At 41.4% G+C, this 21,701-nt stretch overlaps 1 protein-coding gene across 1 annotated transcript in view; it reads left to right on the forward strand.

Moving 5' to 3' along the window:
* The window catches only part of LOC126196750 (centrosomal protein of 76 kDa-like), a 143,316-nt gene that overhangs the window by 28,921 nt on the left and 92,694 nt on the right, over nt 1-21,701 (forward strand). The window contains exons 2-3 of the mRNA XM_049934589.1: nt 19,744-19,954; nt 20,035-20,523. Of these exons, the coding sequence (XP_049790546.1) occupies nt 19,744-19,954; nt 20,035-20,523 (700 nt within the window). The remainder of the gene's footprint in view (nt 1-19,743; nt 19,955-20,034; nt 20,524-21,701) is intronic.

Below are 21,701 nucleotides of genomic sequence, written 5' to 3' on the forward strand. Positions count from 1 at the left end.
CATCTGGTGTCGGATTTGCCAACTGAAGGGCACGTTGCCTCACTTCTTTGTTGGACGTCGACCGGATAATAGCATCCCGTACCACGGAATCCGCGTAGGATTCTTTTTGAACGTCATTAACAAATTGACACTTTCAACTGAGGCTGTGAAGCTCAGCAGCCCAAGCGTGATAGGACTGATTTGGCTGTTTTTGACAATGATAAAAGGCAACACGAGAGGCTACCACATGCGTTTGCTTATGAAAACATACCGACAGAAGTGAGCACATTTCAGCAAAGGACAAAGACGCAGGATCTTTCAAAGGAGCCAATTGCGACAACAACCGATACATATGAGGTGGAATCCATGAAAGGAACAGAGACTTACATGTTTGTTCGTCTGTGACATGAAATGCCAAGAAGTGCTGTCGAAGACGTTCTTCATAATCAGACCAGCCTTCCGCCGTCTCGTCGTAAGAAGGAAAAGGAGGTATACACAACAACGAGAAACGGCCCGCATTTGATGCAACAATGAAATCGCGAATCGCCGATGTGAGAAGCGTTTGCTGTTCTATTAGACCTTGCAATAGTTGCTCTAAAGTAGCCATGGAAACCTGCGGGTCAACTATGAAAAGGAAAAATCCACTACCTCAACACCAATTGTTATAACGTCAAGTTGAACACACACATTTCAAAAACGGCGCAACACATGTGAGTCACAGGGCAAGTTTACAAAGCAAGACATGTGAACACGGTAACATTCAAATCAACTCTGAGTCCAAGTCTGGCGGACGCTGCCCGACTGGCCGCTTAGGTGGCACGGCTGCTCCATGGCTGGCAGACAGCGCCGCATGTAGAGGATGCGCGTAATTGCGCGGCAGCACTTTGAATGATCGGCGTGTCACTGAGTCCTACAATTCTCCTTCTCATAATGCAGGTCCAGAAATCCACAGTCAAGACTGTCATGGAACCAATGGACTCTCCAATCAACTTCAAACCAAACGACCCTGAGCAACTGTGGGTATTAAGCTAAAAATTGTGAGCTGTGCTTGCAGCCTGTGAATGAGACCAGCAATCTTCACCACTTAGCCAGTCGCCTGTATGAACTGAGAGTGGCCTGAGAACCGTAGCAATAGGCGTCATTGGGCAAATGTTAGTCACAGCTTGTAGACGACCGCCCACTACACCCTCAAAAACTGCAGGCAAGGCCTTGTCCACATCTCCTTTTAGATTACGGAATGAATTGTTACTTTGCAGTGGAGTGTGCACTGATTTGTATCTTCTTTTCAGATTAAAACTGTGTTGCAGACTGGGACTCAGACCTGGAACATTTGTCTTGCCCTAGCAAGTGCTCTAATAACTGCTATCCAAGCACAACCCAGGGCCCATCCTCATAGTTTTACATTTGGCAGTACCTCATCTCTGTCTTGGATAGGTCAGTCAGTAGAGCACTTACCTTCCAGATTCAAGTCTCTATCCAGCACACAGCTTTAACCTGCTAGGCAGTTTCAAATCAGCACACCACCACCACCACCAACAACAACACAGAATTATGGAGCTCAAATTCTAATCTCTTCATAGTGATATAGAAATAATGCGGAAAAAAACAAAGTGAACGTACTTCACCACAAAGATAGTCTACTTTGAAAGATCTTGAGAAGGAAGATTATTGATTTCTATTGTAATTGCAATTTTATTTATTCTGTAGATCATACATTGTGTGCAGAGAAGCACATGATGATACAGGTCAAGTCAGAAATGGAGATGAGATGATACATGGTTAAAGTTATTATGACAGTGATCTTGTAATGATACAAATATTCGTATAATACATGTGTAATGCCAAGAAACAGAAAAGTGTATAGGTGGATATCTTTTGAAAAATTCAGAATTGCACATTATTTCAAAACAGGTTCACATTATTAAGGAAAAGAAACATACAAGCAAATAATATGGAAATTCAAAAGTAACGTATACATTTAAAAATCCATTACTAAAGTAAAATAGAACAAATGTTTATGTTTCAAGATATTCATCTATACCATAACAACACTTTTGCAATAAATATCTGTGGACAGCGGTTTAAAATTTTGAAGTGTCTTTCGTTGTTTTAATGTCATTACGTGGGTTATTGTACAGTCTGTTTCCTGTTTTCAGTTGTCCATTCTGTTTTACTGTTGTGTGTGCAAGTTCAACATGTATATCCTGCTTTTTCCTTGTGTTATACAGATGGATACTCTGGTTAGTTGATGCAAGACTGTTTCAATTTTCTAAGATTTTCCCAACAAATATTATTACTTGTAAGACAGTGGAAGGATGTGAAGTTTCTTAAATAAGGGCTTGCATGAGCTTCTTGCAGCAGATTTTCTATGCCTCCTACAATTCTCTTTTGGCAGATGCATTTCCCCAAAAGATTATGCTATATTGCAGTAAAGATTCTGCTTGGGCGAAGTATGCATTTTTTAGTGTCTCTTTCAATTTGCAACCAGAAAGAATTTTGATAGTATAACAAACGGTATTCAATTTATTTGTAATGTATTTTGCATGTGGGATCCATCTTAGATCCATATTCCAAGAAATTTTGTAGAGCTTACTTTTTCAAGGGTTCTGGTAAACAACTCTATGTCTGATATTAGTGGGCATTTATTTTGCACTGTGTGTAAGTGCATTTGGAACTGTTTTTTTCTGTGCTTATTACTAAATTGATTCCAGAAAACCAGTCTTAATGTGGGTGATATACTTTTTAATCTCATGCAGTAATTTTTCTCTGGCCCTTCCTTTTATTATCACATTTGTGTCATCTATGAATTTCATTTAATTATGGTTTAGACTGGTCGGTTCCAAGTCATTCACAAAGGGTAGGAAGAGAATTGGTCCTAGAATGGAGCCCTATGGTACACCATACTTAATGCTCTGCTTTTCTGAGCAGTAGGACTCTGTCTTGTTCACTTCTTGGATAGCAAGCTGAACTACTTGCTCTCTGTTTTGGAGATGTGATTTGATCCATTCATAGGCTTGGCTCCTAATACCTACAGATTCAAATTTCGTAACCAAGATGTGATTGATGACATCGAATGCTTTAGAGAAGTCTAGAAGCATGGCTGAGATATGCCCTTTGCTGCCTATTTCATCTAAGGTTTCATTTAGGAATGCAAAAATAGCAGTCTCAGTAGATTTAGATTTTTGGAATCCATGTTGTGTATTTGAAAAGTAATTATTATTTTTTTTCTATCAAATTGATTAGTCTCTTATAATAGAGTTTTTGAATTATTTTGGAAAAACCAGATAGTAGCAAAATAGGCCTGTAGTTTGGTACTTCTGTTTCTATCCCTTTTTTGAATAGAGATTTTACTTTTGCTATCTTTAATTTTTCTGGGAACATTCCTTCTGATAGAGAACAGTTACAAATATCGACAAGTGGCCTGGCTATGAGGGGAGCACATTTCTTTAAGATGTAGTCAGGGATATTGTCAGTACCAACAGAGAATTTGGGCTTCAGTTCTTTGATTATAGTAAGTATTTCCTTTTCATTGGTGGGGCATAGAAAAATAGATTTATTATTTATAGTACATCTGGATTGATTTTTGGGAGTACACTGTAAATTTTGATTTATAAGATGTTCAGCTATCTGTGTAAAGTAGGAATTAAATTTATTTGCAATTTTTGTAGATTCACTTATCACAGCTGATTTCTCCATTAGGCATTTAATGTTATGGAAATCTGTCTGTTCTGCTGCAGTTTTCTTCCTTACAATATTCCATATGGCTTTCATCTTATTGATGGAATTTTTTATGTATGTCATTTGCCATTATTTTTGCTTGTTTGACAACATTTTTGAAGATCTTTTTATAGGTTTTGTAATAAGTATCAAATTCTGGTGACGTGAGCTGTTTGGACAATCTGTGTAGTAATCTTTCTTTCTTTGAGGATACCAGAATCCCAGAAGTGATCCATTTATTTTTTTGTTTTCTCTGTGTATATTTTCCTCTGTGTTGAAGGGAAGCACAATTCAAAATAGTAGGAAAAATTACTGATAAAGTTATTATATTTTCCATCTGTGTGTTAGCAGTTATAAATCTCTTTCCAGTTTTATTTGCTCAGGTGATGGAGATAGTGATTTATATTTTCATTACTGCATTTTCTACTGGTGGTTGTTAGGCAGCTCGGTTTCTGTACTCAGTTTTTTTTAGCTGTGTGATACCCTAAGCCTATGTTTAGTGTTTCTATTGTATAGTTCATTTCTACATTTACAAATATCTGATTAATGGCGGTAGATGCAGATTTTGTTACACGAGTTGCTGTTTCTACAGTAGATTTCATGTTAAATGTTTGCAAGAGATCCAGTAATTCATTCTTTTCTTTGGTGTCCTTTGCAAAGTGAATATTAAAATCACTGTTCTGTTTCTTTGTGTTAGCGTGTTAAGTGAATATTCCAAACTCTTTAGGAAAGTATTTATGTCACCAGTTGGTGCTGTGTGTATAGAAATAATGCCTAGTTTAGTGTCCACCATCTCAAACTCCTGATAACACTACATCTTATCCTGTCATTATTTCAACAGGAAATTTTATATTTACAAAGTTTATATTATTTCTTTTGAATATACATCTGCCACCATGTTTAAGAATTTTTCTGCAGAAATAACCACGCAACACATAGTTAGGTAGGGACACAATTTGTACCTTGTCCTCACCAAGCCAATGTTCTGTGAGGCACAATAATGAGGTAGTTTTTAATTCATTTTCTAAGAGGATTTGTATTTCACTTATTTTACTTATTAGTGACGGCTCATTTTGATGAAAAAGAACCAAGTTCATATTTTTCTGTTTTACCTGTCAGTTTGAAATAAGATGTTACTGTGACTTTTCTGTAAGTTGACATGCTGATTTCTCACATTTTTATTTTTTTCCTGGCTTGAAACCATAAAAATCTGTCATTGAGTGACACAGATGTATTTTGCCTTTGGCTCCTTCTTAAGCTGTGCTGTACTGCTGCTCCAGTTGTTGTTGGTTCTGCTACTGCTACTGTTGTTGTTGTTGCTGCTACTGCTTATGATGATGGTGTTTCTGCTGTTTCACTTATTGCTGGTGTTTACTCTTCCACCACTACTGTGCTGTTCTGTGAGCTGCTTGCATTTGGGGTGTTCACTTGTGTTAACAAAATCTCACATTTGTCTTGGAGGGTTGTAGCTTTGCTGACAGCAGATTTCCCATTTGAGTCTTCAGGTAACACACCTGACTGATACAATCAGCTGAAAAAACTAATGTTTGCTGTTCTTTACTTATTTGGGTCTAGATATTCATACAAAGAATCATTTTCAAGCCTGAGCCTTATAAAGAGTAAATTTAAACAACATAAAACTGGACTTATCATACCCACACTTTCCAAGAGATTCAAGGCCATTATGATTTAATTTTGTGGATACTTAATAATTTAATTTTATCAATAAATAGTAGTGTTATTAAAATATCAAGTTTTATTCAATGTACTTGTACTTTAACTAAGACTTAATTTAATTTTATCAATAAATAGTAGTGTTATTAAAATATCAAGTTTTATTCAATGTACTTGTACTTTAACTAAGACTTAATTTAATTTTATCAATAAATAGTAGTGTTATTAAAATATCAAGTTTTATTCAATGTACTTGTACTTTAACTAAGACTTAAAACTTTCAGTTAAGTTTATTAAATTAATTTTAGAGAATATTATGGAGTGAAAAATGTTATGTTGCATGTCGAGAAATATATGTTGAGATGTTGTCGACATATAGAGAAAATGTGCGAAAATAGATAGATGAAACAAGAATATGTGCTTGAGGATGGGAAAGTTGGAAGGGGTCGACATCAGTGAACTTACACCAGGAAGGTCTGCCAAAGTAAATCTAATGCATCAGTACTGACTATTAGTAGCTGCAATGTTTGCTGTAACTGAGAGATAAGGTGACATTCTTTGTGACGAACACTATTGAGAAAATTTAGAGAACCAACATTTGAATCTGGCTTCAGAATGATTCTACTGCTGTCAATGTACATTTTACGTAAGGACCACAAAGATAAGAGAAATTAAGGCATGTATGGAGGCATATAAACAGTCATTTCCCTCGTTCTATTTGCAAATGGAACAGGAAAGGAAATGACTAGTAGTCATACAGGGTACTCTCCACCATGCATTGCAGATCGATGATAGGAGGTTCTTGCTTAAAGAAACTGAAGATCTGCCTGATGATCATGAATCTTCAATGTGAGGGACTACTTTGGACGCGCATCATAGTGAAGAGGATGTGAAACACGATCCGAAAGTGGGAATCCTCCAGCACTGCCTTACACAGGACCACTGATGAGATCTAGATTGTGGTTGCTGTAGCTTTCTCCAATGAGAACTTCTGAAACTGCAGGTCTATTTCTACAGGAGAGGGTGCAGTGCTGTGAGCTGTGATGAATGCAGTGTGGAGCAATGATTAGCATTGCTGGCGGCAATGCTGCAAGTTGCCAGCTCAAATCCACTCGCCAGCAAATATTTATTATTTATTACTTTTTATTTCTAGATGTTTCTCAGAATGTATTATATTTGTAATGGATGCATTTTCTGGAATATTCAGTGTTTGTATAAATAGAAGCATGCTTTTTCCAGGAGGCATTTTGGTTCTGTCTATACATTGATGTCCGTAATAAATGTGCTTTCATTGTTGAGTGTTGTACTTCATTGACAACACTGCTTTCAGATTTGGACTTGTCTGTGGTTGCAATATGTCAATATAAAACAATTGGCTTTTTAATTAAGAATAGTATGGCTTTGAAAAATGCAGCAAGAAATGCAATTTCATAATTAATAACAATATCCGAGAGGTTTATAGAGAACAGGGAAGCAGTTATTGAATACATTTGTTTGGAAAAGCATATGATATATTAAAACTGGATAAAATATTACAGTGTCTGTGAGATAAGGGAGAGGACTGAGAAGAAAGAAAGTTAGTCCGCAGTCTTTACGTAGAGGAGAAAGTCAAGGTACAGAATGGAGATACAGTAAAAAGTGAATGGTCTGCTGCAGTGGATAGTCAGACAAAAATGTTGTGTTTTTCTCTTACCCTTTTGAACATCCACTTAGATGAATTTATATAATAATTTTTTGGTGGGAATAGAGTAGTGCAAATCACTGAGAAAGATTAAAATGCATTAAATTTGTTAATGGTGTAATGACTTTAATTAAACAATAGCAGCATTCATAAATACAACTCTGGGAACAAATAAATAATCACTTTCCACAACTTAACCTTACTCTAGGACAGAAAGAATCAACTATAAAAATATTTTACACCTCTGTAATGAATCGAAGATGCTAGTAGATATTGAAAATTTTAAAAACAAATTGAATTCATTTCTGTTTGAAAGAAGCAGCTTCTACTTCATAAATGAATTTTTGAAAGGCTAACAACTGTATGCAGTTGGCTTAAATTTATTAAATTTTATTTTTGGCTAACACTGAACATCATGATAGAAGATCTGAATAAAACATATCAAGAGTATAGAATGAAAATTAAGAAATCAAAAGTACAACCACTGAGATAAAACAAAGGAAGGCAAATATAATAATAGGCCAGATCAAAACTTAAGAAGCAAATCAAGGCCAATAAGGAAGGAAGACAATGTTTGATCAGAGGCCTAGTATCTTGTGCCCGGGAGACAGAGCTCTACCTAATTCAGAAGACGAGTTGCAGTCAAAGAGCTGAAATTTCATTACCATCAGTCCTGTAAAATCCTCTGGCCTGTCATTAAAAATATCAAACATATTCACATCGATCATAGAAAAACCATTCAAAGAATAAACTTAAAAAAAAAAAGTTGGAAAGTTATTAGACAAGGAACAACAAAACAGTGTTGTAACTTAAATTGAACCCTTGGGGTGGGGGGTGGGGGGGTGGGGGGGGGGGGGAACTGAAGCACAAATGATGACACTGGGATGTCATTGGTCATGAGAACAAAAGATTACTTCCTCATAGCTACAGCAAACATTGCATCTACTAAAAGCCAAATCCTTATGCATTAGATCATTAGATTTACTTTGGCAGATACTGCAGGGCTCCCAACAGACATTGGTCTCAAAAATACAATCCTTAAAGAAAACTTTTCTGACAGAATAAAAATGTTTACCAGACCGGGACCTGAACATGGGACTTTTGTCTTCACTGCCAAGTGCTCTACTGGCTGCGTACACAGGGATGATGCGGACAACCTCTCTGCAATTTTGTGTTCATGACTGAAGGGTCATAATACTCAACTTTGTATGTGACGTCCAATGAGTGAAGAATGTGCCATGGCCCAAAGTGGTGTTGTAGTAACTTTTCAAATACTCTTACTTCTGCAACAGGTGCAAAAATCCACACCAAATCTTCCAGAATGTATCTCACTGACTGGTGCTTGCATTAGAGTGTTCTTGGTCCTTTTTGTTGTCATCCAGCCAGTTGCCTTGCTTCTTCGGTCCTGGTGGTGGGGTGTTTTATGTAATTATTTTGAGTATCATCCAGTTGATACAGGGAATGGTGTATCTGTTTTTTTTTTTTTTTTCACCCTTGTGATCATGAAATAGAAACGACAGTGTGAAGCCTGTAGTGTCTTACTTTGCAGTGTTATATGTGAGTGTCACAGTGGGTTGTATTGTATCCCCATCTCTTGTTTGACCTCAACATACATCTAAAGCATGCCTGCCAACATCTTATTAAAGCATTCTGTGACACCATTCTACTGTGGGTGATATGGTAATTGGAAGTTACCACTGAAACTCTTCTTGGCTGGAAAACGTTTTCAAAATCAGATATCATCACAGTGTGTGCCCTGAGCTTCAAGAATGATGTCTTCTACAAGGAAGCGGCAATTTCTAGAGCTTCAGCAGTTGGCACAACTTAAGTGCAGCGTAGCAGGTAAGGTAGTTAGTGCAGACTGTTATCCATCAATTTCTGTTTGTCAACATTGGGAACCTCTCCAAGAAGTTGATTCTGATCTGGTGGAATGGCGCTTCTACAAGCTGAATTTGTATGAGATATCTTGGAGGTAATTACGACTGGTGCTTCAGTCACTGGCATTCTGTACAGTGGCTTGTATGGTGTGTAACAGGTTGGTGGATACCTGACCAGTGGCACCTGAGTCGGAATCTGATTCTGTGAAGTCTTCACAAACCCCAGATGATCAGATGATGCATCATTCTGGAAATACTTCAAGATAGCTGGCCGTAGGTGAGCTGGGATGATGAACAACCGTTTGGCTCCCGTGGATTGTAGTTACTCTTATACAATGTTCCATTTATTACTTCAGACTGTCCTATGGTCAGTTACTCCTCTTTCAAGGCTTATGTGGTTTTCAGCAGTGACGAATTTTGCCTCTGTTCAGCCACAAATTTATTTAATGCACCAATGATTGAGAGTTCATCCATGCTACTGTATTCCACCAGAGGATTCCTTGAAAGGCATTCGTTGTCCTTGTGTTTGCATCCCCTTTAAAAAAAAAACTGTGATGTCGTACTCCTCGAGCCTCAGTGTCCATCTCACCAGCTGACTTGATAGATAGCCAGCATAGAGAATGGTGGTCCATCACAATAGTGCATGGTTTGCTAAATAAATAGACCCAGAACTTCTTAATGGCCCAAACAATTGCAAGCCACTCTTTCTTGGTTGTTGAGTATTTCATCTTGGACTTGAAGAGTACATTAGAAGCATAAACCAACACCTTTTCAGCAACTTCTCAATCTGCTCTGGAATTGCACTTATCCCATAACAGTTAGCCTTGATGTGATGTTCTGTATCAGCATTTTTGTAATACAGTGTACAACTGGAGATGAATATAGCACACCTTAAGGACAAGGGAAGATCTTTCTTGCAAGTTATTCAAGAAAAATTTGGCATCTTCCTACAGTAGTTACTGCTAAGGAGTTGTCTTGGTACAGAAGTCCTTTATAAATTGCCAGTAATGTGAGCACACTTCAAGAAAATGCATAACATCATGAATGTGTCAAGAAGTCAGAAACTCTATGTCTGCTCTCATTTTCTGTGGATTGTAATAGATTCCAGTGCCATTAATTAGGTGCCCAAAGACTTTTATTTCTTGGGTTACAAAGAGGCACTTCTTAAGATTAAGGTAGAAGCCTGAGGTCTAAACATGCTTTTTCAATGTTGTAAGGTTGCTTAGATGTACTTCAGATGCCTTCCAAAAATGATAGTGTCATCCAGATAGCAAAAACACATTGTCCATTTAGTGTCAAAGCAGGTTGTTTGTCATATGCCCAAAGGTGTTTGGAGAATTAAACACTCAAAATTACATAACTTTGAATTCATAGAGGCCATTAGGTGCTACGAAGGCAGTCTTTACCAGTCAACAATGATTTGCCAGTTGAGAAATAGTTTGCCCCTTAGTCTACAGTGTCATCAGTGCATGATGCTGGTTGGACACATTTTTTGTGGTTTTTTCCCCTGTCATTGTAAGTCTACCCAGAAATGTTATTTGCCATCCTCCTCCTTTACATGGTCCACAGGAAAAAACCAAGGACACTCTGAAGGTTCAGTGATGTCATCCTGCAGCATCATCTCCTCTTCCGCCCTAATTATGCATCATTCAGTTGGTGACCTCTGGCTTAATTGGTGGATGATCCCTAGTGCTGATACAAAGTTTTACTGTGGGTCAGTTGGTCAGTTATTTCTTCACTGTGAATTTGAAAGCATCTGAAAATTGTCGCAGAATGGCTAACTCTCACCAATGTTGTTCCTCAGTCAGGCCAGATTCTATTGGCCTTGTCCAATCCAAGCTTGTACTTCTTCTCAAATGACTCCATCGTTGATGAGAAGTTCAAACTTAATCTTCCTTCCTTCAGTAGCTAAGTCTGTTTGTGTTTGCTTTGTCTTGTTCAGCTCTTCAGCGTCCTATTTCTAACTGTCCACCATTTCTTCTTGGCCTCTTTAGTGTCAGTTACTATTCTGCTTATATTTCTTTTCTTGCTTTCAGTCACTCTCTCTCTAGGTTTCTTTGGCATAAATTTGTACTTTCCATTTTTTTTTGTAGTTTCTCTATTCCTTATCTAATTCCCATCCACTTTATTTTTCTTTTGTCTCTTTCCCTCCTAAGTTTATTGTGTAGTCTCTTTCCTTGATGTCAAGTATTCATCAGAGATAAGTGTAGTAACACTGTTCACGTTACGTCGCACTTCACTTAGCGTAGACCGGGACTGTGTCCTAGGCATGCCCGATCTTAACTGACTGGGCACGGCCCGTGCTGCCGGAGTTGTTGTTGTTGTTCTTGTTGTTACACCGGCAGAGGTCGCATCCGAATTCTCGCGTGCCCTCTGGTGGACGGGACTCTACTTGCGGCAACTACTGCCCGTGACGCGCCGTGCCAATGTGCGCCTCCCGCGATCTTTCTGGTGGCTACTACACTCTTCCTCCTTCGGGGGGTGAAGCCACTGTGATCCACTGCGTGGGAAGGTGGAGCATCGGGCAGGAGCGATGACCTCCACATCCATTGGATGGCCGGAGTCGAGGGGATCTGCCAACCCTCGAGCCGGAACCTTCGAATACGGCTGGAAGTGACCCACACGAAGAGGCCCCCGTCTTCCCACAACCAGAGCTCGGGACAGAACGGGTGACAAGCTGTCGAACTCCGGATCCTGTTCCACCTCGAGAGGGGCAAGACCCAGTGGCGGGGACGAAGGGGAAGCGACGACCACAGGTGAACTAGCCCCCCGAGAAACCGGGCCTGCTAGGGGGGCCGGCTCTCGCTGGGGCATCTCTAATGATGTCGATGCCGGTGCTGGAGCTACTGGAGGCTGCCAAGGCTGAGAACCATCGCAGTGCGGCAGAGTCACAGTGGGGAGAGGAGGTAACGTCCCCTGTGAAACCAATACAGGTGCCGGCAATGGGGAAGCCGGTGTCCGAGAGGTCGGAGGGTGGGTGTCCGAACGTGGACGTAGCTGATTTTGGTGACGACGTACCACCCGATCCCCCGCCTGCAAGGTATAGAGCCGGCGGCCATTTCGGCGCAGGACCACCGCCGGTATCCAACGTGGATTGCGACCAAACCGACAGGCCCAGACCGACATACCCAGTGGAAAGCCAGGTACTCCGTTTTGTGAAGACTGGCGAGGACCAGGCCGGAGGAGGTGCAGCAGAGTCCTAGGTTGACGCCCATGGAGGAACTCTGCGGGGCTGCGTTCGCCCATTGGTGTGGTCCGGTATGCCGTCAAGAAAAACGTCAAGGCTTCCTCTGCAGGAAATTCGTGCACATACTTTTTCATCTGTGTCTTAAATGTGCGCACCATGCGCTCGGCTTCCCCAGTCGATTGTGGATGGAAGGGGGGAGAGCAAACGTGCCGAATACCGAAGCGCCTACAAAAATCCTGGAAGGTCTGCGAAATAAACTGCGGTCCATTGTCTGAGACCAGGGTGATTGGCAGACCTTCCACAGAAAAGATTTTTGCTAGTGCCTGGATTGCAACTTCTGAAGTGGTTGAGGAGCAGCGAACCACATATGGGAATCGGGAATAAGCATCAATGGCCATTGAGAAACGGGCCCGCAAAATCGATGTGAACACGTTCCCATGCTTGGGTTGCTGGTGGCCATGAAGAGAACGCTGCCCTGGGAGATGCTTGTTGGCTCGCACACTGGGAACAGGCGGCCACTAAGTGCTCAATTTCTCTGTCAATACCGGGCCAGTACACATGTCTGCGAGCCAAGGTTTTAGTACGGGAAACACCCCAGTGCCCCGCATGTAATAACGTGAGGACCTCCCTTCGTAAACCTGCAGGAACAACCACGCGAGGAGATGTATCATCGGTAGCCAGAAGGAGAACTCCTTCCAAGACCAAGAGGCGGTCTCGTAGAAGAAAATAATTACGAAGAGGGTCCGAGGCCCGGCCTGGAGGGCGGGAGGACCACCCCTGCTGAATGAGGCGAACTACTTGCCGGAGAACCGGGTCAGCCGCCGTTTCCCTGGCGACTCGAGAACTAGTGATCGGGAAGCCATCAACTGCTTGGCGGGACGCCACATCCAAATGAAAACACATAATCTCCTCTCGATCGAACGTAGGATCCGGGCCCACCGGAAGACGGGAAAGAGCGTCGGCGTTGGCATGCTGTCCCGTAGGGCGAAAATGAATGTCATAATGGTACTTAGAGAGGAACAAGGCCCAGCGCTGTAGTCTGTGGGCCGCCCTATCCGGAATCTGAGAGGCGGGGCCAAATAATGATATTAACGGCTTATGGTCAGTGATTAACTGAAACTTCGTGCCATACAAGAAAGGGTGAAACTTGGTAACAGCGTAGACAATGGCCAAAGCCTCTTTTTCCACCTGGGAGTAATGGGCCTGTGCGGGACTAAGCGTTTTAGACGCAAACGCCAGTGGTTGCTCAGAACAATCTGCGTTGTGATGGGCCAGGACCGCCCCCACCCCATACTGCGAAGCATCTGTAGCCAGGACCAACGGCTTATGGGGATCAAAAGTAGCCAAACAAGGGGCTGAAGTGAGGAGGCCCTTCAACGAGGTGAACGCTCGCTCGCATGCAGGCGACCAATCAAAAGGAACACCCTTGTGCAGAAGGCAGTACAGGGGGTGGGCGATAGTGGAAGCCCTGGGAATGAACCGGTGGTAATAGGCTATCTTGCCTAAAAAAGCTTGTAACTCTTTCAGCGAAGTGGGCCGAGGAAGGTTGACGATACCTTGGACCAAACTTCCTAGTGGCTGGATGCCATGCCGAGATATGGTGTAGCCCACATACTCAATGGACGGTTGGAAGAAGGTTGACTTATGCAGGTTGCAACGCAAGCCCACAGACCTGAATTTGAGAAAGAGGGTGCGAAGGTTGTGCAAGTGTTCCTTCGTGCTGCGGCCTGTGACAATTATGTCATCCAGGTAATTAATACAATGAGGTATTGTCGACGTGACATGCTCAAGATAACGCTGGCATATCGCCGGGGCACTGGATATTCCAAAAGCCAACAGCTGGTATTGGTAAAGGCCAAACGGGGTGTTGACGACCGCCAGCTGTTTGGAGTCCTCATCAAGTGGTATCTGATGATAAGCCTCCGACAGATCGATTTTCAAAAAATATTGGCCTCCCGTCACGGCGGAGAACAATTCATCAGCACGAGGCAAAGGATAGGTGTCCACCACCAATTGGGAATTAATGGTGGCCTTGAAATCGCCACAAAGACGTAAGTTTCCCGAGGGCTTCTTGACAATAACGAGGGGCGAAGCCCACTCACTGGAAGAAACGGGAAGAACGACCCCTAGGGCTGTCAGCCGGTCTAGCTCTTCCTTTACCTGAGGGCGGAGAGCCAAGGGGATCTGTCTCGCGCGTAGAAAACGCGGGCGAGCCGACGCCTTCAATGTTAAGTGAGCTTCAAAATCGGAAACACGCCCCAGGCCCTCCTCAAAAATATCTGGAAAGTCTGAGATCAAAGATTCCAATGAGTGATAGGGAACGTCTTCGGAGACCAACTGTATGGTGTCAGCAATAGAAAAACCGAAAGCTTGAAAGGCATCCAGGCCAAAAAGGTTAGCGGAGCTCGCATCACTGACAACAATAAAAGTAATAGGCCGAGTGACTGATTTGTAAGTCACGTCGGTAGTGAATTGACCCAGTAGGGGAATGAACTGTTTACCATAACCGCGTAGACGCCGGTAAACTGGCGCCAACGGGGGCGATCCAAGGTCGGAATAAGTTTGTGCATTCAACAACGAAACTGCCGCACCCGTATCTACTTGCAGTTGTAACCGGCGCGACCGAACCGACACCTCAATAAAGAGTTTGCGTGCCGATGCGTCGGGAGCCTGGCCCGATGAAACTTCCTGAATGTCAACGTCCATGTCCTCTGTACTTGCTTCCTTCGATTCTTTCGAGGCTGAGCGGCAAACTTTAGCAATGTGACCTTTTTTATTACATTTGCGACAAACGGCCCAACGCCGGGGGCACGCTGACCGATCATGATGTATATAGCACGACGCACAGGACGGCAACAGGGGCCGGCGGCCGGAATTCTGTTTACGCGCCGTGCGGGAGCGGCCGTAACGGCCGGATTGTACCACTCGCACGTCGTCCACCCCGGACACAGTGGACGCGGCCGCGCCGCCCTGAACCTCCGCGACGTCGCACCACGCTTCCAGCTGTTGACCTGCTGCATGAGAGACTTCATACGATTGAGCAATGGACAGGACTTCCTCGAGGGAAGGGTCTTCTAACTGCAGGGCCCGTTGCCGGACCTCCCTATCAGGGGCCGAACGAACAATGACGTCGTGTACCATAACGTGGGCATACGACTCTCGCGACTGCTCCGTGACAAAATGACACTTGCGACTAAGACCGTGCAGGGTAGCGGCCCGCGCCCGGTAAGACTGATGGGGCTGTTTCTTGCATTGATAGAACTCGACCCTAGCCGCCACAACATGCGTGCGGCGGCGATAATACGAAGACAGCAATGAACACAATGCGTCAAAGACAAGGACGAGGGTTCCTGCAATGGCGCTAGCTGCCGCAAAACGTGATAGAGCGAGGGAGAAATCCAAGACAAGAAGAGAGCACGACATACCTCCGCATCGGCAACATGAAACGCCTGGAAATGCTGCCGAAGGCGATGTTCATATGCGTCCCAATCCTCCGCCGTCTCATCATACGGGGGAAAGGAAGGGGGGAACTGCGCCGGAGCAGACGGCGTGGAGAGCAACGCCGGAAGCACTTGTTTCATGGTGGCCATGAGCTCCGTCTGCTGCGCCACCAAAACCCGCACCAAATCCTCCATGCCGTGGAGAAGCTGCGAAACCGGAACAACAATGCAACACGCGAAAGAACGGCCCTACTCGTCGCCAATTGTGTAGTAACACTGTTCACGTTACGTCGCACTTCACTTAGCGTAGACCGGGACTGTGTCCTAGGCATGCCCGATGTTAACTGACTGGGCACGGCCCGTGCTGCCGGAGTTGTTGTTGTTGTTCTTGTTGTTACGCCGGCAGAGGTCGCGTCCGAATTCTCGCGTGCCCTCTGGTGGACGGGACTCTACTTGCGGCAACTACCGCCCATGATGCGCCGTGCCAATGTGCGCCTCCCGCGATCTTTCTGGTGGCTACTACAATAAGGGTATCATCAGGATTGCCCTGGGATGTGTGATAGGACTGCTCTTATTATCTGTATACATAAATGATCTGACAGACAGGGTGTGCAGAAATCTACAGCTGTTTGCTGATGATGTTGTGATGTATAGGAAGGTGTCATTATTGAGTGACTGTAGTGGACACAAGAGGACTTCGACAAAATTTCTGTTTGGAATGATAAGTGTCAGCTTGCTCTAAATGTAGAAAAATGTAAGTTAATGCAGTTGAGTAGGAAAAACAATCCCATAATGTTTGAACACAGCATAAGTAGTGTGCTGCTTGACAAAGTTGCATCAGTTATAAACCCAGGTGTAATGTTGCAAAGCAGTATGAAATGGAACAAGGACATAAGGGGGGTGATAGGGAAGGCGAATAGTCAACTTCAGTTTATTGAGAGAATTTTAGGAAAGTTGCTCTTTATAAAGTTAACAATGTATAAAACACTAGTGTGACCTATTATTGAGTACTGCTCAAGTGTTTTGGATCCACACCAGGTCAAACTGAAGGAAGACATCAAAGTAGTTCAAAGGTATGCTGCTAGATTTATTACTGGTAGGTTCAATCAGCATGCAAGTATTCTGGAGATGCTTTGTTTACTCGAATGGGAATCCGTGGAGGCAAGATGACGTTCTTATTGAGTAAGTTAAGAGAACTGCCATTTGAGGCTGATGGCAGAACAATTCTACTGCTACCAGTGTACATTTTGCACAAGGACCATAAGGATAAGATAAGGAAAATTAGGGTGTGTACAGGGGCACATAGAGAGTCGTTTTTAGTTCACTCCATTTGTGAGTGGAAAGGGTAACGAAATCACAGGTAGTGGTACAAGGTACTCTCCACCATGCACCATATGATGTCTTGATAAATGTATATGTTCTTCTTGTTATTTCATTTCCCTCACTATCATATTATGATCTGAATTTATATCTGATCTTGAATATATGATTTTTGAATTCTGTAGCCAACTTGAAGTGTGACATTAGTTTGTGACAACTTTTATTCAATAATTGTATTTCCTATAACTATGGAAGTGTTTTTGCAAACGTTAATTAAGCACCATAGTTTCTCCCCTATTCTCCCATTATTGATTCATACATTTTGAGTAACACCATACTACTTTTTGAACAACACAGGAAAAGAGAGATTGCTATTTGCCGTAAAGAAGACACGTTAAGCTGCAGACAAGCACAATTTAAAAGATACATAAAACTTTTGACCACACCGAAAGAGAAACCCACACAAGCAAGCACACCTCATGTGCACATGACTGCCAACTCCAGCATCTTGGGCTAGAATGATGATGGTGATGATGATTGGTTTCTGGGGTGCTCAACTGCGTGGTTATCAGTGCCCATACAAAGTCCCAATCTTTACACAGTCCATTCTACCCACTTTCATGAATGATGAGGAAATGGTGAGGGCAACACAAACACCCAGTCCCCAGGCAGACGGTAATTGGATCCGGCACACCATATCCAAAGGCAGCAATGCTAGCCACTGGACCATGAATTGCAGACTCAGGCTTGAATGCCAAACAACTTTTCGGATTTTCTAATTTTTCCTACTTGTAGCAATGTTAAGTCATTTCATGTTATTATTATAAGTCTTATTTTGTTGTCCTACCTCTTTTCTTAAAGTTTTCTTTCTTGCTTGATGAGAATTGTGGTTTGTATATTGTCTTTCTGGAGAGCCAACAGAGGGGATGGTCAAGATTGTTTTACAAGCAACTCCATCATTATGTAGGGGATAATAGTGTGGTATCTTTCTGTTGCTTTTCCCGTAGGCAGAAGGTGCCCAACTTCTATTAGCTATCTAGCATCTGCTGGAGTACAAATGAAGGAGTGAGTAAAAGGGGTGGGGGTACAGTGGGGGGGGGGGGGGTGGAAATTCTCTTCCTCCTTTGCCTTTAGAGCCATTGATCATCTATGCATGTGTTCCCAGGCTGTCAGGTGCGTCAACTGAAACTTTTCTCTATCTCATAAAATTGAGGTTGCTACTTTTCCCTTTTCCCATCTAGGCCTTGGTGTGTAGGTTGGAATTATGAATTTTGTGATAAGGTTTCCTAATTAGTCATGATTCAAGGTAGAGTGGATAGTACTATGTCATTTTATGAAGTCTGGATCATATTATTTGTGTTGTATGTGGAGTGAAGCCCTGATGGTACTGGTTAACTGCAGGTAACATTTCTCTGCAGTTATATATTAATAATGATGCTCACATTGAATCTGTCTTGGTTCAGGTTGTGGCAATTGAGTATTTGTGAAACTGAAAGTTGTGGTGTATCTAAAAAAAAGTTGTACTGTCAGTCTCTAGTGCAGAATGTGATGTGAGTTTGTCTTTTGTGATGATTTTAACATTTTTGGGTCAAATATATTTTCATTAAGAGAGAAACCTTGCTGTTTCATGGTAACTCTCCTATATCATGGATTTATTTGCAATTTCTGTTGGTGTTGAGTTTGTGGTTGGGTGGTTCTGTGATTCAACATCATGTTAAAAGTCCAGAGGTCGGGGATTTGTCACTGATTGGCCCTGAAATTTTCTTTTGGCAATATCTTCTGTAGACAGCAATTGTGAAATTGTAGAACAGTTCAGATTCAACATTAAACTGTGCCTGTCTGAAGTAGCTTGACTAACCCAATCCAGTGGTCAGCAGAAGGCAACCAAATGAAACATTCTTTGTAAACTGCTGCCATGTCCAAACCTACATTTGGATTAAAGATTTTAAGGAGAGAGGATAATAATATGAATATTTAGTGAGCAGAAGGTTGGTCAATATCAAACAGAATATATTAACAGTCTGGTGCATGTCTGCAGTCTATATAAGGGGATGCAACACTAGTAGATCTTCTCTTGTTTTTGCACCAGGGACATTTATTTCCACAGCCAAGCAGTTTTCCTGCGTAGCATGGACATTTTAAGTGCATCTTACATTGCCATGAGTTGAGGAAAGAACAGCCTCCTGCTGGACAGTTATCAAAAAAATGTCATAGTGAACACCGTGTTAAAAGAGTGTGTGTAAGGTCATGTGACAAGATCTGAAACTGTGTTTGTATGATCAACATAGTGTGAAAAACTGTAGCATGACTTGCTTTGAATATATGTCTTATAGACAAAATCACTGTTTGAGAACACACAATCCAGCTGCTTGTTGAGAATAGTTGCAAATCATTTGGAGATATGAATGATGACAAATTGCTGAGCATGCTGCTTCTCCATAAACAATATCTCATCAGGCAAATCTTGATAGATCTTAAATATTTTGCTGTTATTTTTCATGAATTGTGTTGAATAGTGTCACAAATCACCTGCTTCTGTTATGTAACTTACAATTTCTGAAGAGATTAAACACTTTAATAATTTGGCCAGAGATGTGGCAGTCTTTATGGACCATCCAGTGGAAACAAGAAGAAAGTAGTATTTTTTAATTTTCCTTTTACTGGTGTGATGTGATAGCATAAAATTTTTTTTATCTTGTTTACATAAAAGCTTTCAGTGTAAAAATTCTCTCTTCCTGCCTCACAAAAAGTCTTTCATTTTGCTTTATACTCTTTATATTCTGCTGAATGCTGTCTACTTTCCTGCCATTTGAGAACAAACAAATAATTTTAAATGATCTAACTGTAGAATTTATCTTTTTTGTGTAGGCTGGCATAAAAACTCATGTTCGAGAACTTATCAATAAATTAGGTGAGCAGTGTGTGGACTCAAACAGAGAATTAGTTGCTCAAAAAATTTTGAATGCTTTACAAGGGAAAGGTATTCTGGATGATGTCATCAAAGCATTCAGTAGTAAGAAACCTGAAAATTTTGCAGGTGGATCAAGGAAGAAGGAAACCAGAGAACATGATGTTAACGGTAAAATAACACCACAAGAGAATAGAAATCTAAGTTAAAAAAGGGAAAATACAAACTTACATATATTTATCCATTTCTAGGCACATTCGTCCTGGGTGTGAAACAGTATGCACTGCCAACAAGAAAATTTCATGAATCATCATCAAACAGGGAAGTCACAAGCAGCCCTGCAGACAATCCATCTGACAGACTGGGTCAGTTCAGAACACAGTTAGAAATTGAAGTTAGAAGTGGAAAAGCATTCATTGACTTCTTGTTGGAAGAACAGCTGTCCTTGAATGGCAGTGATTCTTGGCTCAACCTTTTCTTTTATTTCCGGGGTCAGAGGCGTTGGGTTAAGCCCACAATATGTGCTTGTGAACCCCAGTTCAGTGGAAATTTCACATTTGAACTTAATGTGCCACACATAGGACAACTCTTGGCAATTTCTGATCCAATCCATATTGTTCTTCAGAAGGTATCATCATCTGGTGAGAGACGTCTTCTGTCTTCTCACTTCATGGATTGGAGAGAGATCCTTGTTTGTTCTCAGTCACAGAAATGTTTCATGGTGGAGTTTCTGGGAGTTGGTGAGTTTTAAAACTTAATTTGCCATTCTATTTTATATAATTATGCTATTGGTGTGTTACTTTGGTTTAGTTGTTTTTCTGTGTTGCACATAGACTTCACACAGCATAAAATTGTCAACTTGCTTGTAGTTATTACTGATGTTCATTATTGAAGTTTACTGTGATTTCCATAGATATATTTCAAGAATGAGTGTCCATTTGAGGAGTTCCTGTTGTTTTCTTGTTAGTTAGAAACAATTGCAGAAAAAATTAACCTATTGGATTGTTATCAATAATATCTTAGTTTATTAGTAGTGAAACTAAACAGCATTGCATATCCTCCTAGCTAGTTAATTGTTTATTGTTAATTATTTATTCTTACTATAATCTTCTGTGATGTTGTTAGACATGTCAGCTTCATCTAAAAAAAATTAAATATTAATTAATTCGTGCATACAGGCATGTTTGCTTACAGGCCTAATTTTACTTGGATTTGTATATTGTGTACAATACTCATTTTTAAAACAAGTAAACTGATTATCCTGAAAATAATACTATGCCATATATTCTTACTTATTTATTAGCCATTACTAACACTGTACATTTTGCATACATCCATTGGACTGACATCAGGAATATGATAAAACTTCTGCCTTTCTATTAAACCATTGTTTTTTTTTTTTTTTTTTTTTTTGGAAAACTGAACCAGCATCCTCCATAATTAGGAAAATATTAAGCTCAGGAAGTTGGAAAGCAGGAATTTTTAAAGAATATAGTTGGATAACAGAGGTGTTTTGCTACAAGAGCTATTCAGTAAAAAAACAAGTTTTTTAAAAGAATTTATTGTTGTTGTTGTGGTCTTCAGTCCTGAGACTGGTTTGATGCAGCTCTCCATGCTACTCTATCCTGTGCAAGCTTCTTCATCTCCCAGTACCTATTGCAACCTACATCCTTCTGAATCTGCTTAGTGTATTCATCTCTTGGTCTCCCTCTACGATTTTTACCCTCCACACTGCCCTTCAATACTAAATTTGAGATCCCTTGATGCCTCAGAACATGTCCTACCAACCGATCCCTTCTTCTGGTCAAGCTTTGCCACAAACTTCTCTTCTCCCCAATCCTATTCAATACTTCCTCATTAGTTATGTGATCTACCCATCTAATCTTCAGCATTCTTCTGTAGCACCACATTTCGAAAG

The sequence above is a fragment of the Schistocerca nitens genome, chromosome 1 (assembly GCF_023898315.1).
Source record: "Schistocerca nitens isolate TAMUIC-IGC-003100 chromosome 1, iqSchNite1.1, whole genome shotgun sequence".
NCBI classification, from domain to species: domain Eukaryota; kingdom Metazoa; phylum Arthropoda; class Insecta; order Orthoptera; family Acrididae; genus Schistocerca; species Schistocerca nitens.